Source organism: Heterodontus francisci, chromosome 29, assembly GCF_036365525.1.
Source record: "Heterodontus francisci isolate sHetFra1 chromosome 29, sHetFra1.hap1, whole genome shotgun sequence".
Taxonomy (NCBI): Eukaryota; Metazoa; Chordata; class Chondrichthyes; order Heterodontiformes; family Heterodontidae; genus Heterodontus; species Heterodontus francisci.
Window position 1 is genome coordinate 21,055,485 of NC_090399.1, and position 18,341 is coordinate 21,073,825.

Below are 18,341 nucleotides of genomic sequence, written 5' to 3' on the forward strand. Positions count from 1 at the left end.
GAGGGGACTGGGTGATCAGTCAGTGTACAGATAACACCCTGATAGAGGGACTGAGAGACCCCAGTCAGTGTACAGATATCACCCTGATAGAGGGACTGAGAGACCAGTCAGTGTACAGATAACACCCTGAGAGAGGGACTGAGAGACCCCAGTCAGTGTACAGATAACACCCTGATAGAGGGACTGAGAGACCCCAGTCAGTGTACAGATATCACCCTGATAGAGGGACTGAGAGACCCCAGTCAGTGTACAGATATATCCCTGATAGAGGTACTGAGAGACCCCAGTCAGTGTACAGATATATCCCTGATAGAGGGACTGAGAGACCCCAGTCAGTGTACAGATATATCCCTGATAGAGGGACTGAGAGACCCCAGTCAGTGTACAGATATATCCCTGAGAGAGGGACTGAGAGACCAGTCAATGTACAGATATCACCCTGAGAGAGGGACTGAGAGACCCCAGTCAGTGTACCGATATCACCCTGAGACAGGGACTGAGAGGCCAGTCAGTGTACAGATATATCCCTGAGAGAGGGACTGAGAGACCAGTCAGTGTACAGATAACACCCTGATAGAGGGACTGAGAGACCAGTCAGTGTACAGATATCACCCTGATAGAGGGACTGAGAGACCAGTCAGTGTACAGATAACATCCTGACAGAGGGACTGATACACCAGTCGGTGTACAGATATCACCCTGATAGAGGGACTGAGGGACCAGTCAGTGTACAGATAACATCCTGACAGAGGGACTGATACACCAGTCGGTGTACAGATATCACCCTGATAGAGGGACTGAGGGACCAGTCAGTGTACAGATAACACCCTGAGAGAGGGGACTGGGAGATCAGTCAGTGTACAGATAACACCCTGATAGAGGGACTGAGAGACCAGTCAGTGTACAGATAACACCCTGATAGAGGGACTGAGAGACCCCAGTCAGTGTACAGATATCACCCTGATACAGGGACTGAGAGACCCCAGTCAGTGTACAGATATCACCTTGATAGAGGGACTGAGAGACCCCAGTCAGTGTACAGATATCACCCTGATAGAGGGACTGAGAGACCACAGTCAGTGTACAGATATATCCCTGAAAGAGGGACTGAGAGACCCCAGTCAGTGTACAGATATATCCCTGATAGAGGGACTGAGAGACCCCAGTCAGTGTACAGATATATCCCTGAGAGAGGGACTGAGAGACCAGTCAATGTACAGATATCACCCTGAGAGAGGGACTGAGAGACCCCAGTCAGTGTACCGATATCACCCTGAGAGAGGGACTGAGAGACTCCAGTCAGTGTACAGATATCACCCAGAGAGAGGGACTGAGAGGCCAGTCAGTGTACAGATATATCCCTGAGAGAGGGACTGAGAGACCAGTCAGTGTACAGATAACACCCTGATAGAGGGACTGAGAGACCAGTCAGTGTGCAGATAACACCCTGATAGAGGGACTGAGAGACCCCAGTCAGTGTACAGATATTTCCCTGATAGAGAGACTGAGAGACCAGTCAGTGTACAAATATCACCCTGAAAGAGGGACTGAGAGACCCCAGTCAGTGTACCGATATCACCCTGAGAGAGGGACTGAGAGACTCCAGTCAGTGTACAGATATCACCCTGAGAGAGGGACTGAGAGGCCAGTCAGTATACAGATATCACCCTGATAGAGGGACTGAGAGACCAGTCAGTGTACAGATAACACCCTGATAGAGGGACTGAGAGACCAGTCAGTGTACAGATAACATCCTGACAGAGGGACTGATACACCAGTCAGTGTACAGATATCACCCTGATAGAGGGACTGAGAGACCAGTCAGTGTACAGATAACACCCTGAGAGAGGGGACTGGGAGATCAGTCAGTGTACAGATATCACCCTGATAGAGGGACTGAGAGACCAGTCAGTGTACAGATAACACCCTGATAGAGGGACTGAGAGACCCCAGTCAGTGTACAGATATCACCCTGATAGAGGGACTGAGAGACCAGTCAGTGTACAGATAACACCCTGATAGAGGGACTGAGAGACCCCAGTCAGTGTACAGATATCACCCTGATAGAGGGACTGAGAGACCAGTCAGTGTACAGATATCACCCTGATAGAGGGACTGAGAGACCCCAGTCAGTGTACAGATATATCCCTGATAGAGGTACTGAGAGACCCCAGTCAGTGTACAGATATCACCCTGATAGAGGGACTGAGAGACCCCAGTCAGTGTACAGATATATCCCTGATAGAGGTACTAAGAGACCCCAGTCAGTGTACAGATATATCCCTGATAGAGGGACTGAGAGACCCCAGTCAGTGTACAGATATATCCCTGAGAGAGGGACTGAGAGACCAGTCAATGTACAGATATCACCCTGAGAGAGGGACTGAGAGACCCCAGTCAGTGTACCGATATCACCCTGAGACAGGGACTGAGAGACTCCAGTCAGTGTACAGATATCACCCTGAGAGAGGGACTGAGAGGCCAGTCAGTGTACAGATATATCCCTGAGAGAGGGACTGAGAGACCAGTCAGTGTACAGATAACACCCTGACAGAGGGACTGAGAGACCAGTCAGTGTACAGATAACACCCTGATAGAGGGACTGAGAGACCAGTCAGTGTACAGATATCACCCTGATAGAGGGACTGAGAGACCAGTCAGTGTACAGATAACATCCTGACAGAGGGACTGATACACCAGTCGGTGTACAGATATCACCCTGATAGAGGGACTGAGGGACCAGTCAGTGTACAGATAACACCCTGAGAGAGGGGACTGGGAGATCAGTCAGTGTACAGATAACACCCTGATAGAGGGACTGAGAGACCCCAGTCAGTGTACAGATATCACCCTGATAGAGGGACTGAGAGACCAGTCAGTGTACAGATAACACCCTGATAGAGGGACTGAGAGACCCCAGTCAGTGTACAGATATCACCCTGATACAGGGACTGAGAGACCCCAGTCACTGTACAGATATCACCTTGATAGAGGGACTGAGAGACCCCAGTCAGTGTACAGATATCACCCTGATAGAGAGACTGAGAGACCAGTCAGTGTACAAATATCACCCTGAGAGAGGGGCTGAGAGACCCCAGTCAGTGTACCGATATCACCCTGAGAGAGGGACTGAGAGACTCCAGTCAGTGTGCAGATATCACCCTGAGAGAGGGACTGAGAGGCCAGTCAGTGTACAGATATCACCCTGATAGAGGGACTGAGAAACCAGTCAGTGTACAGATAACACCCTGAGAGAGGGGACTGGGAGATCAGTCAGTGTACAGATAACACCCTGATAGAGGGACTGAGAGACCCCAGTCAGTGTACAGATATCACCCTGATAGAGGGACTGAGAGACCAGTCAGTGTACAGATAACACCCTGATAGAGGGACTGAGAGACCCCAGTCAGTGTACAGATAGCACCTTCATAGAGGGACTGAGAGACCCCAGTCAGTGTACAGATATCACCCTGATAGAGGGACTGAGAGACCACAGTCAGTGTACAGATATATCCCTGAAAGAGGGACTGAGAGACCCCAGTCAGTGTACAGATATATCCCTGATAGAGGGACTGAGAGACCCCAGTCAATGTACAGATATATCCCTGAGAGAGGGACTGAGAGACCAGTCAATGTACAGATATCACCCTGAGAGAGGGACTGAGAGACCCCAGTCAGTGTACCGATATCACCCTGAGAGAGGGACTGAGAGACTCCAGTCAGTGTACAGATATCACCCTGAGAGAGGGACTGAGAGGCCAGTCAGTGTACAGATATATCCCTGAGAGAGGGACTGAGAGACCAGTCAGTGTACAGATAACACCCTGATAGAGGGACTGAGAGACCAGTCAGTGTGCAGATAACACCCTGATAGAGGGACTGAGAGACCCCAGTCAATGTACAGATATTTCCCTGATAGAGAGACTGAGAGACCAGTCAGTGTACAAATATCACCCTGAGAGAGGGACTGAGAGACCCCAGTCAGTGTACCGATATCACCCTGAGAGAGGGACTGAGAGACTCCAGTCAGTGTACAGATATCACCCTGAGAGAGGGACTGAGAGGCCAGTCAGTATACAGATATCACCCTGATAGAGGGACTGAGAGACCAGTCAGTGTACAGATAACACCCTGATAGAGGGACTGAGAGACCAGTCAGTGTACAGATAACATCCTGACAGAGGGACTGATACACCAGTCAGTGTACAGATATCACCCTGATAGAGGGACTGAGAGACCAGTCAGTGTACAGATAACACCCTGAGAGAGGGGACTGGGAGATCAGTCAGTGTACAGATAACACCCTGATAGAGGGACTGAGAGACCCCAGTCAGTGTACAGATATCACCCTGATAGAGGGACTGAGAGACCAGTCAGTGTACAGATAACACCCTGATAGAGGGACTGAGAGACCCCAGTCAGTGTACAGATATCACCCTGATAGAGGGACTGAGAGACCCCAGTCAGTGTACAGATATCACCCTGATAGAGGGACTGAGAGACCCCAGTCAGTGTACAGATATATCCCTGATAGAGGTACTGAGAGACCCCAGTCAGTGTACAGATATATCCCTGAGAGAGGGACTGAGAGACCCCAGTCAGTGTACAGATATATCCCTGATAGAGGGACTGAGAGACCCCAGTCAGTGTACAGATATATCCCTGAGAGAGGGACTGAGAGACCAGTCAATGTACAGATATCACCCTGAGAGAGGGACTGAGAGACCCCAGTCAGTGTACCGATATCACCCTGAGACAGGGACTGAGAGGCCAGTCAGTGTACAGATATATCCCTGAGAGAGGGACTGAGAGACCAGTCAGTGTACAGATAACACCCTGATAGAGGGACTGAGAGACCAGTCAGTGTACAGATATCACCCTGATAGAGGGACTGAGAGACCAGTCAGTGTACAGATAACATCCTGACAGAGGGACTGATACACCAGTCGGTGTACAGATATCACCCTGATAGAGGGACTGAGGGACCAGTCAGTGTACAGATAACACCCTGAGAGGGGACTGGGAGATCAGTCAGTGTACAGATAACACCCTGATAGAGGGACTGAGAGACCCCAGTCAGTGTACAGATATCACCCTGATAGAGGGACTGAGAGACCAGTCAGTGTACAGATAACACCCTGATAGAGGGACTGAGAGACCCCAGTCAGTGTACAGATATCACCCTGATACAGGGACTGAGAGACCCCAGTCACTGTACAGATATCACCTTGATAGAGGGACTGAGAGACCCCAGTCAGTGTACAGATATCACCCTGATAGAGGGACTGAGAGACCACAGTCAGTGTACAGATATATCCCTGAAAGAGGGACTGAGAGACCCCAGTCAGTGTACAGATATATCCCTGATAGAGGGACTGAGAGACCCCAGTCAGTGTACAGATATATCCCTGAGAGAGGGACTGAGAGACCAGTCAATGTACAGATATCACCCTGAGAGAGGGACTGAGAGACCCCAGTCAGTGTACCGATATCACCCTGAGACAGGGACTGAGAGACTCCAGTCAGTGTACAGATATCACCCTGAGAGAGGGACTGAGAGGCCAGTCAGTGTACAGATATATCCCTGAGAGAGGGACTGAGAGACCAGTCAGTGTACAGATAACACCCTGATAGAGGGACTGAGAGACCAGTCAGTGTGCAGATATTTCCCTGATAGAGAGACTGAGAGACCAGTCAGTGTACAAATATCACCCTGAGAGAGGGACTGAGAGACCCCAGTCAGTGTACCGATATCACCCTGAGAGAGGGACTGAGAGACTCCAGTCAGTGTACAGATATCACCCTGAGAGAGGGACTGAGAGGCCAGTCAGTGCACAGATAACACCCTGATAGAGGGACTGAGAGACCAGTCAGTGGACAGATAACATCCTGACAGAGGGACTGATACACCAGTCAGTGTACAGATATCACCCTGATAGAGGGACTGAGAGACCAGTCAGTGTACAGATTACACCCTGAGAGAGGGGACTGGGAGATCAGTCAGTGTACAGATAACACCCTGATAGAGGGACTGAGAGACCCCAGTCAGTGTACAGATATCACCCTGATAGAGGGACTGAGAGACCAGTCAGTGTACAGATATCACCCTGATAGAGGGACTGAGAGACCCCAGTCAGTGTACAGATATCACCCTGATAGAGGGACTGAGAGACCCCAGTCAGTGTACAGATATATCCCTGATAGAGGTACTGAGAGACCCCAGTCAGTGTACAGATATATCCCTGATAGAGGGACTGAGAGACCCCAGTAAGTGTACAGATAAATCCCTGAGAGAGGGACTGAGAGACCAGTCAATGTACAGATATCACCCTGAGAGAGGGACTGAGAGACCCCAGTCAGTGTACCGATATCACCCTGAGACAGGGACTGAGAGACTCCAGTCAGTGTACAGATATCACCCTGAGAGAGGGACTGAGAGGCCAGTCAGTGTACAGATATATCCCTGAGAGAGGGACTGAGAGACCAGTCAGTGTACAGATAACACCCTGACAGAGGGACTGAGAGACCAGTCAGTGTACAGATATCACCCTGATAGAGGGACTGAGAGACCAGTCAGTGTGCAGATATCACCCTGATAGAGGGACTGAGAGACCCCAGTCAGTGTACAGATATCACCCTGATAGAGGGACTGAGAGACCCCAGTCAGTGTACAGATATCACCCTGATAGAGGGACTGAGAGACCCCAGTCAGTGTACAGATATCACCCTGATAGAGGGACTGAGAGACCCCAGTCAGTGTACAGATATATCCCTGATAGAGGTACTGAGAGACCCCAGTCAGTGTACAGATATATCCCTGATAGAGGGACTGAGAGACCCCAGTCAGTGTACAGATATATCCCTGAGAGAGGGACTGAGAGACCAGTCAATGTACAGATATCACCCTGAGAGAGGGACTGAGAGACCCCAGTCAGTGTACCGATATCACCCTGAGACAGGGACTGACAGACTCCAGTCAGTGTACAGATATCACCCTGAGAGAGGGACTGAGAGGCCAGTCAGTGTTCAGATATATCCCTGAGAGAGGGACTGAGAGACCAGTCAGTGTACAGATAACACCCTGACAGAGGGACTGAGAGACCAGTCAGTGTACAGATAACACCCTGATAGAGGGACTGAGAGACCAGTCAGTGTACAGATATCACCCTGATAGAGGGACTGAGAGACCAGTCAGTGTACAGATATCACCCTGATAGAGGGACTGAGAGACCTGTCAGTGTACAGATAACACCCTGATAGAGGGACTGAGAGACCAGTCAGTGTACAGATATATCCCTGAGAGAGGGACTGAGAGACTCCAGTCAGTGTACAGATAACACCCTGATAGAGGGACTGAGAGACCAGTCAGTGTACAGATATATCCCTGAGAGAGGGACTGAGAGACTCCAGTCAGTGTACAGATATCACCCTGATAGAGGGGACTGAGAGACCAGTCAGTGCACAGATATCACCCTGAGAGAGGGACTGAGAGACCCCAGTCTGTGTACAGATATATCCCTGAGAGAGGGACTGAGAGACTCCAATCAGTGTACAGATATATCCCTGAGAGAGGGACTGAGAGACCAGTCAGTGTACAGATAACACCCTGATGGAGGGACTGAGAGACCAGTCAGTGTACAGATATCACCCTGATAGAGGGACTGAGAGACCAGTCAGTGTACAGATATCACCCTGATAGCGGGACTGAGAGACCAGTCAGTGTACAGATAACACCCTGACAGAGGAACTGAGAGACCCCAGTGAGTGTACAGATATCTCCCTGAGAGAGGGACTGAGAGACCAGTCAGTGTGCAGATATATCCCTGAGAGAGGGACTGAGAGCACAGTCAGTGTACAGATAACACCCTGACAGAGGGACTGAGAGACCAGTCAGTGTACAGATATCACCCTGATAGAGGGACTGAGAGACCAGTCAGTGTATAGATATATCCCTGAGAGAGGGACTGAGAGACCAGTCAGTGTACAGATAACACCCTGATAGAGGGACTGAGAGACCAGTCAGTGTGCAGATAACACCCTGATAGAGGGACTGAGAGACCCCAGTCAGTGTACAGATATTTCCCTGATAGAGAGACTGAGAGACCAGTCAGTGTACAAATATCACCCTGAGAGAGGGACTGAGAGACCCCAGTCAGTGTACCGATATCACCCTGAGAGAGGGACTGAGAGACTCCAGTCAGTGTGCAGATATCACCCTGAGAGAGGGACTGAGAGGCCAGTCAGTGTACAGATATCACCCTGATAGAGGGACTGAGAAACCAGTCAGTGTACAGATAACACCCTGATAGAGGGACTGAGAGACCAGTCAGTGTACAGATAACATCCTGACAGAGGGACTGATACACCAGTCGGTGTACAGATATCACCCTGATAGAGGGACTGAGGGACCAGTCAGTGTACAGATAACACCCTGAGAGAGGGGACTGGGAGATCAGTCAGTGTACAGATAACACCCTGATAAAGGGACTGAGAGACCCCAGTCAGTGTACAGATATCACCCTGATAGAGGGACTGAGAGACCAGTCAGTGTACAGATAACACCCTGATAGAGGGACTGAGAGACCCCAGTCAGTGTACAGATATCACCCTGATACAGGGACTGAGAGACCCCAGTCAGTGTACAGATATCACCTTGATAGAGGGACTGAGAGACCCCAGTCAGTGTACAGATATCACCCTGATAGAGGGACTGAGAGACCACAGTCAGTGTACAGATATATCCCTGAAAGAGGGACTGAGAGACCCCAGTCAGTGTACAGATATATCCCTGATAGAGGGACTGAGAGACCCCAGTCAGTGTACAGATATATCCCTGAGAGAGGGGACTGGGAGATCAGTCAGTGTACAGATAACACCCTGATAGAGGGACTGAGAGACCCCAATCAGTGTACAGATATCACCCTAATAGAGGGACTGAGAGACCAGTCAGTGTACAGATAACACCCTGATAGAGGGACTGAGAGACCCCAGTCAGTGTACAGATATCATCCTGATAGAGGGACTGAGAGACCAGTCAGTGTACAGATATCACCCTGATAGAGGGACTGAGAGACCAGTCAGTGTACAGATATCACCCTGATAGAGGGACTGAGAGACCCCAGTCAGTGTACAGATATATCCCTGATAGAGGGACTGAGAGACCCCAGTCAGTGTACCGATATCACCCTGAGAGAGGGACTGAGAGACCCCAGTCAGTGTACAGATATCATCCTGATAGAGGGACTGAGAGACCAGTCAGTGTACAGATATCACCCTGATAGAGGGACTGAGAGACCAGTCAGTGTACAGATATCACCCTGATAGAGGGACTGAGAGACCCCAGTCAGTGTACAGATATATCCCTGATAGAGGGACTGAGAGACCCCAGTCAGTGTACCGATATCACCCTGAGAGACGGACTGAGAGACTCCAGTCAGTGTACAGATATATCCCTGATAGAGGGACTGAGAGACCAGTCAGTGTACAGATAACACCCTGATAGAGGGACTGAGAGAAAAGTCAGTGTACAGATAACACCCTGATGGAGGGACTGAGAGACCAGTCAGTGTACAGATATATCCCTGAGAGAGGGACTGAGAGACCAGTCAGTGTACAGATATCACCCTGATAGAGGGACTGAGAGACCAGTCAGTGTACAGATAACACCCTGATAGAGGGACTGAGAGACCAGTCAGTGTACAGATATATCCCTGATAGAGGGACTGAGAGACTCCTGTCAGTGTACAGATAACACCCTGATAGAGGGACTGAGAGACCAGTCAGTGTACAGATATATCCCTGAGAGAGGGACTGAGAGACTCCAGTCAGTGTACAGATATCACCCTGATAGAGGGGACTGAGAGACCAGTCAGTGTACAGATATCACCCTGAGAGAGGGACTGAGAGACCCCAGTCAGTGTACAGATATATCCCTGAGAGAGGGACTGAGAGACTCCAGTAAGTGTACAGATAACACCCTGATAGAGGGACTGAGAGACCAGTCAGTGTACAGATATATCCCTGAGAGAGGGACTGAGAGACTCCAGTCAGTGTACAGATATCACCCTGATAGAGGGGACTGAGAGACCAGTCAGTGTACAGATATCACCCTGAGAGAGGGACTGAGAGACTCCAGTCAGTGTACAGATCTCACCCTGAGAGAGGGAGTGAGAGACCAGTCAGTGTACAGATATATCCCTGAGAGAGGGACTGAGAGACCAGTCAGTGTGCAGATAACAATCTGATAGAGGGACTGAGAGACCAGTCAGTGTACAGATAACACCCTGATAGAGGGACTGAGAGACCAGTCAGTGTACAGATATCACCCTGATAGAGGGACTGAGAGACCAGTCAGTGTACAGATATCACCCTGATAGAGGGACTGAGAGACCAGTCAGTGCACAGATAACACCCTGATAGAGGGACTGAGAGACCAGTCAGTGTACAGATAACACCCTGATAGAGGGACTGAGAGACCAGTCAGTGTCCAGATATCACCCTGATAGAGGGACTGAGAGACCAGTCAGTGTACAGATATATCCCTGAGAGAGGGACTGAGAGACCAGTCATTGTGCAGATATCACCCTGATAGAGGGACTGAGAGACCAGTCAGTGTACAGATATATGCCTGAGAGAGGGACTGAGAGACTCCAATCAGTGTACAGATAACACCCTGATAGAGGGACTGAGAGACCAGTCAGTGTCCAGATATATCCCTGAGAGAGGGACTGAGAGACTCCAGTCAGTGTACAGATAACACCCTGATAGAGGGACCGAGAGACCAGTCAGTATACAGATAACACCCTGATAGAGGGACTGAGAGACCAGTCAGTGTACAGATAACACCCTGATAGAGGGACTGACAGACCAGTCAGTGTACAGATAACACCCTGATAGAGGGACTGAGAGACCAGTCAGTGTACTGATATATCCCTGAGAGAGGGACTGAGAGACCAGTCAGTGTACAGATATCACCCTGATAGAGGGGACTGAGAGACCAGTCAGTGTACAGATATCACCCTGATAGAGGGGACTGAGAGACCAGTCAGTGTGCAGATATCACCCTGATAGAGGGGACTGAGAGACCAGTCAGTGTACAGATATCACCCTGATAGAGGGGACTGAGAGACCTGTCAGTGTTCAGATATCTCTCTCACTGTGGGAACCAACCAACAGGCATCGATCTCTGGAAAGCCATATATAAAATAATTGAATTTCTCTACTAAATAGCACCAAGTGAGTATCTGGCTGATAGAGAATAATCTCCCTCAATCCAGCAGGAAGTGCAACAAAGAGCAGAGAGCGTTCAACTGGAAGTGGGTGACCATTTACTTTTACCTGTGAAGCCAGGGTCACAGATGCAGATGTAGCCATTGACAAAGTCCTTGCAGTGCCCAGACTGGCACAGGTTACCCACACACTCGTCAATGTCAATCTCGCAGTCCAACCCTTCAAGAAAGAGAGAAGGAAGAAATGAAAACCAAAACAAGAGGAGCTGTGTGTTGAAAGGGCTGTCAAATATCATGGTCATCAATCAGCTCCAGTCAGTGATTGACCAGGGCACCGTGACCGCTCAGCATCATTTTTCACTCGCAGTGTTTCTCCTACTGTTGTGTACTTTTCTGCACTTCATCCATGTCAGCTGTGCCTCAGTGGTTGCACTTTCACCCCCCAATCAAGAGCTTTGTGGCTTCAAGTCCTGCTCCAGAGACCTGAGCACATAAACCAGACTGACACCTGAGGCAGTGCTGCACTGTTGCAAGGTCTTTCGAATGCGATGTTAAACCAAGGGCCCCGTCTGCCCTCTCGGGTGGACATAATTGATGCCGTGGCATGGTTTCAGCAAAGGGGAATGTTCCCTGGTATCCTGGCCAATACTGATTCCTCGATCAACATCACTAAAACTGATTATCTGGCCAGTATCTCGTCGTTGTTTGTTGGGAGCTTGCTGTGCGCAAACTGGCTGCCGTGATTCCTACAATCGAACAGTGACTGCACTTCCAAAAACACTCCATTGGCTGTAAAGCACTTCCCGATATCCTGTCTTCTACAAATGCAAGTCTTTTTGCATCAGAATGAGGGACGCCATTGCTGACATGGGAACAGGGCCCAGCACGGTGTTGCCATTGCTTGGAATTGGCTTTTAATGTACTCATGCGACATTTCTATGCTGCAATGTAACCTATTCAAATGGGCTAATTCTGTCATGGTATAAGGGGCAGAAAAAAGTCACGCCACGATGTTCATTCCCCAGGGGCCACCTACCAGCGGTATGGTGGTGGCTCACCCACTTTCACTCAAGCCCACCACAATGCCTGCACTGTCAGACTTTAGGTCCTGGAGGAGGCACAGTCATCTCCATTAAACAGTGTGTAGGCCAAGGGCACAAGCGCCAGCCTGATTATCCCTCCCCTGCTACAAACTCCTTACCTTCCGCAGCAATTCCACCACCCCACCACCCCCCCCACTCAGCTACTGTTTGCAGCCTTGGCCCCCTTCTCGTCACTGGAGCTGAGCTCCACTATCGGTCACATCGCCCACTGCCACTGCCACTGAAAGGGTTGCCAACTCTGGCTGGACGAATTCCTGGAGGTTTCGTCCCGTGACCTCCCGGCTCCCTCTGCCCCGCCTCCAGTCCTTTGATCCAGCCGGCCCGCCAATCCCCATGATCCCTCCCACGGCCGAATGGCAGAGAACAGCCTCCTCATTACCCAACGGGATGAGTCTCAGCCCCTGTCAAATGGCCCTTGTTAATCCCATCTCCAAGATTTTCTTTAATAGCTCGTAAGAGAAAGTGTTCCAAGAAAATTCTGAAAAGGCACGCATTCCCGGCTGAATTTCCCCCCTGGTTTCCTTCTGGGCAGTGCCTTGGGGATCAATCTTCAATTCCTGGAGAAAACAGGATAATCCCATAGCCATACTGCAGCCCATTTGTTGGTGAAACCATCAGTTACATTTCCAACACCGCCGGGCATGACGAATCCACATCTCTCCTGGTCGGACGGCTTCCCACCCTACACCTCCAAAACTCTGCTGCATTGATCCTACGCCATACCAAGCCCCGCCCGCACATCACCTCCCCACCCTCCCACGCTCTCCCCCCCACCCACCCACCCACCCTGCCTCCCGACCTGTGGTTACCTGTGGTCCCAGGCGGGCAGATGCACTGGTAGCCGTTCACCAGGTTGGTGCACCGTCCCCCGTTCTGGCAGGGCTGGCTCAGGCACTCGTCAATCTCGATGTTGCAGATTCGCCCCGTGTAGCCGGGGACGCAGGCACAGGAATAGCCAGCGATCTTATCCAGGCAGGTGCCATAGTGGCACGGGTTTCGGATGCAGTCGTCAATGTTGGTCTGGCAGAGCGGCCCTTCAAACCCTAGAGAGAGAGAAAGAGAGAGACCACCAATTAGTCAAACAAGACCACTCCTCCACTCCCTCCCCCTCAATCTGTCCACTCCTCTGTCTGCAGATCGCTCCCTCCACTCCTCTAACTGCGGATCACTGCCAATGATTCCCTTCCCCTCACTCCCTCCACTCCTCCAACTCTGGATCATTCCCCTCACTCCTGCTACTCACTGCACTGAACCACACACACCTGGAAGGCCCTGGTCTGATACCAGCTTCACACCGAGTTAGCTGCTTACAGTTTGGGTGTCGGACGGGTGGGGGTGGTGGGTGGTGGGTGGGGGGTAGGGGTGCCGGGAGGGTGGGGGTGGTGAGTTGGGGGTAGGGGTGCCGGGAGGGTGGAGGTGGTGAGTTGGGGGTAGGGGTGCCGGGAGGGTGGGGGTGGTGAGTTGGGGGTAGGGGTGCCGGGAGGGTGGGGGTGGTGAGTTGGGGGTAGGGGTGCCGGGAGGGTGGAGGTGGTGAGTTGCGGGGAGGGGTGCCGGACACTGTAAAGGGGTTTGCACTTGGTTCCATAACCTCTGGAGTGGGGAGACAAAAGAAATCTCAGCTCCCATTTCCATTCTGAGATTTATCCAGTGACACCTGTCAGAACCCACAAGTGGGGGAATTCCAGAAGAAGTCTCCTCGGATCCCAGCCACCCAGCTCGAGGAAACGTGAATATGAAGGGCTGGAATTAATGGCACAGCTCTACAGAGTTCCATCTGGAGACTGCGCTCAGTTCTGGGCGCTGCACAGCAGGAAGGATATATTGGCCTAGGCAAGGGTGCAGTGCCGGACTTAAAGGGTTAAGTTATGAAGACAGGTTGCATAGACTCGGCTTGTATTGCCTCGAATGTAGGATATTAAGGAGTGAACTAATTGGGATGTTTTAGGTGATTAAAGGACTCAATAGGGTAGATAGAGGGAAACTATTTCCTCTGGTCGGGGGAGTCCAGAACAAAGAGGTTTAATCTTAAAATTCGAGCCAGGCCGTTCAGAGGGTGAAATCCGGGAGCACCTCTTCACACGAATGGTCAAGGAAATCTGGAACTTTCTCCCCCAAAAAGCAGCTGAGGTCAAGGGTCAATTGAAAATTTCAAGATTGATTTTGACAAATTTTTGGTTGGGCAAGAGTTTTAACGGATTATGGGACAAAGGCAGGCCGATGGAGTTAAAATACAGATCAGCCATGGTTTTGCTGAATGGTGGGACAGGTTCAGAGGGGCTGAATGGCCTTCTTCTCTTCCTGTGTTCCCACGGGATGTCCCATCACATTCCGCTAGCCTGTTAACGTTCGACAGTCCAGGCTCACCTGTGAAGGATGGGTATATGGGTGAGGAACTGGGAAGGGGGAGAGGGGGGTGCGGGAAGCCTGCAAGCATAGATCCGAAACCAGAAACAAGCCAGTGTCCTCAGGAGATGAGGGGCTGGGGGGAGGGCGAGGTGAAGGAGGTGAAGCAAGGAGCTGAGTGGGAGAAGAAAGAGGGGGAAAGTGGTAGAGAGACGATGAGGGGGCAGAGGAAGATGGACAAAGGAGATGAAGAAGAGGGAGGGGAGGGTGGAGAGTGGAGAGAAAGGGGGAGAAGTGAACAGAAGGAGAGGAGGTCAGGAGGCGGGGGGGCGGAGTGGGGAGGTGGGGAGGCATTGAGATTAGCACCCTGAAAAATAAAATATAACCAACATGTGCAATGAAGCAATACGCAGAAAGCCTTTGATCCCTGTGTCATTCTGGAGACCACAATCTCGAACTGATATGTTAGAAATATAGAAACATAGAAAATAGGAGCAGGAGTAGGCCATTCGGCCCTTCGAGCCTGCTCCGCCATTCACTATGATCATGGCTGATCATCCAACTCAGTAACCTGTTCCCGCTTTCGCCCCCATACCCTATAACAATTATCCCTCTTCACGCACAGGCTCCAGTCACATGTTAATCCTGCCCAATAGTAACCATTGGCCATCCCATTGACAAAACAGCGGCACACACCTTCTGGACACTCGCAGTCATAGCGCCCGGGTCCATCGACGCACTTCCCTCCGTTCAGGCAAGGAGTGCTGGAGCACTCGTCCATGTTAATTTCACATCTCTTCCCAGCGAATCCTGGGGTGGGGGAGGGAAGGCGGGGGGGGTCAATGAGAGGTTAAAAGTCACAGGGTTAAACTGACCATCGACTGAATTGGCACTCGGGTGGTGATCTGCGAAACGGGAGAGGCGGGGAGGGTCAGAGACAGAAACACTTCATCTGGTGCCAGAACTCAGCAAACCGACTATTGTCAGGATATTGTGGCAGATTTGTTCATAGTGTGTCAAAGTCAGAGGTAAATCATGCATGTTCCCCATTCTAAAATTAACAGTGGAAAAATCAATGTAGACAGAGAGAGAGAGGGAAAATGGGAGAGCAAAGGGAGAAATAGAGAGAAAGAGAAAGAGAGAATGGAAGAGAGGGGGGAGAAAGAGGGGGACAGAGAGAGGGAGAGGGAGGGATTTAGGGAGAGAGAGGAAAGACAAAGAGTGTAGGGAGAGAGAGACAGAGAGAGGGGGAGGAGGGAGATTGAGAGACACAGAGAGAGGGGCAGAGAGAGAGAGAGAGAGGGGGGTGGCGGAAGGGAGGTGGAGAGCGGGGAACAGAGAGAGAGGGGAGCCGGGGGGAGAAGACAGAGAGGAAAAGGGGGAGACAAAGAGAGAGAGAGAGAGGGGCAGAGAGAGAGAGAGAGAGAGAGAGAGAGGGGGTGGAAGGAAGGTGGAGAGCGGGGAACAGAGAGAGAGGGGAGCCGGGGGGAGAAGACAGAGAGGAAAAGGGGGAGACAGAGAGAGAGAGAAAGGGGCAGAGAGAGAGAGAGAGAGAGAGAGGGGGTGGAAGGGAGGTGGAGAGCGGGAAACAGAGAGAGAGGGGAGCCGGGGGGAGAAGACAGAGAGGAAAAGGGGGAGATAGAGAGAGGGGCAGAGAGAGAGAGAGAGAGGGGGGAAGGGAGATGGAGAGCGGGGAACAGAGAGAGAGGGGATCCGGGGGGAGAAGACAGAGAGGAAAAGGGGGAGACAGAGAGAGAGAGAGAGAGAGGGGCAGAGAGAGAGAGAGAGAGAGAGAGAGAGGGGGTGGAAGGAAGGTGGAGAGCGGGGAACAGAGAGAGAGGGGAGCCGGGGGGAGAAGACAGAGAGGAAAAGGGGGAGACAGAGAGAGAGAGAGAGGGACAGAGAGAGAGAGAGAGAGAGAGAGAGGGGGCGGAAGGGAGGTGGAGAGCGGGAAACAGAGAGAGAGGGGAGCCGGGGGGAGAAGACAGAGAGGAAAAGGGGGAGACAGAGAGAGAGAGAGAGGGGCAGAGAGAGAGAGAGAGAGAGGGGGGGGGGAAGGGAGATGGAGAGCGGGAAACAGAGAGAGAGGGGAGCCGGGGGGAGAAGACAGAGAGGAAAAGGGGGAGACAGAGAGAGAGAGAGAGGGGCAGAGAGAGAGAGAGAGAGAGAGGGGGGGCGGAAGGGAGGTGGAGAGCGGGGAACAGAGAGAGAGGGGAGCCGGGGGGAGAAGACAGAGAGGAAAAAGGGGAGACAGAGAGAGAGAGATAGAGAGAGGGGGAGAGAGGGAGAGACAGAGAAACCGAGAGAGGGGGACAGAAAGAGAGTGGGGGAGACATGATGGGGAAGATTGGGAAACTGGGAGACAGATGGGGTGACGGATGGCGAGACAGAGACGGGGAAGATAGGGAGGGGGAGAGAGGGAGGGAAAGAGAGGGAGGGTAAATGGGGCGAAGAGAGTGGGTGAGGTGGGGGGGAAAGAAGGAGGGAGGGAAGGAAGGAGGGAGAGAGGGAGGGTAGGAGGGAGAAAGGGAGGGAAGGCGGGAGAGAGAGAGAAGGCAGGAGAGAGGTGGAGGGAGAGACGGAGAAAGAGAGAGAGAGAGAGAGAGATAAAGCCGATTTTATCTAATAATCCGATCTTGTTTTAGTAGGTTGGTGGAGGGGTCTCCAGGAGGCAGCTTACACACTGAGAGAGACATGTGATCCTTTGACTCAGAGCAGATGTGTACTGCTGCTCTATTTCCCCATGGCTGCACTCAAGCTTCATTTCAACGTCAGCTCTTTGAAGTTCCCGTGCCTGAAAAGATGGGAAAATGCCGCTCCCTGATTGGCGAATAGCTGAACTGGCTGCCATGTTTCCTAAAACAGTAGCCACATTTCAATCAAAAAGCAGGTCATTGGCTGTGAATTGTTTCGGACTGTCCCCAGGTGCTTTATAGAAATGCGCGTCCTATCTTTCTTTCCCGTTTTAATCGGGTCCAATCCCATTGTCCAATGTCGCACATTCCTTACCCGCAGGGCACCGGCAGAGCACGTCGTTGACCAGATCCTGGCATATGCCATTATTCAGGCATGGATTACTCAGGCATTCATCACTGTTGATCTCGCAGAAGAGGCCTTCATAACCTGAGGGGAGAGAAGGCAGGGTTAACTGCAGGGCATACCCAGCCCGCTTGGGTGGCCAAGCCTGGCCTGGTGTAACCCTAGAGGTTACATCACATGACCTCGCGCTGCCAACCGCACCCCCCCCACGCACACAAACACTCCTCACATTGGTTCATTCTCTGGGCACCCGGCCAATCAGAAAACAAACAGACTCTTTGATACCTGATTGACTGCCAGGCAAGAATCATCCGAACAACCTTTGTTGCCCCATCCCTAATATTTTTACAACTAACAAATGGAAGCGTTCATCGAAAATGGACGAAGAAAAAGCACATTTATTTGAATCGTGCCGATGAATTTTCTTCCCTTGGGGTTTACTGGCAACAGTATTGTTGGGTTCCCCCTAAGCTCGGTCCACTTCGATCGGAACAGGCCCGGCGGAGATCGTGAGTTCGAAACCCCGATCGGCGGGTAGTGGATTTCAGTTGAATAAATCTGATGACGTGTGGGCTGGCACCGGAAGAAAATGGATCAGTAAATGTCGCCAGGGCAAGCCAATGGGATG

General features: G+C 51.4%; 1 protein-coding gene across 4 annotated transcripts in view; it reads right to left on the reverse strand.

The window, feature by feature from the left end:
• The window catches only part of LOC137346178 (neurogenic locus notch homolog protein 1-like), a 237,142-nt gene that overhangs the window by 159,843 nt on the left and 58,958 nt on the right, over positions 1 to 18,341 (reverse strand). For 3 of the 4 annotated variants that reach the window (XR_010968669.1, XM_068009563.1, XM_068009561.1), the window contains exons 9-12: positions 17,684 to 17,797; positions 15,371 to 15,484; positions 13,141 to 13,374; positions 11,338 to 11,448 (exon numbers count right to left, since the gene is read on the reverse strand). Coding sequence is in view for 3 of the 4 variants with exons in the window: in XM_068009563.1 (XP_067865664.1) it covers positions 11,338 to 11,448; positions 13,141 to 13,374; positions 15,371 to 15,484; positions 17,684 to 17,797 (573 nt within the window). In the remaining variant the exon portion in view is untranslated. The remainder of the gene's footprint in view (positions 1 to 11,337; positions 11,449 to 13,140; positions 13,375 to 15,370; positions 15,485 to 17,683; positions 17,798 to 18,341) is intronic. The other variant, XM_068009562.1, reaches the window with a different exon arrangement.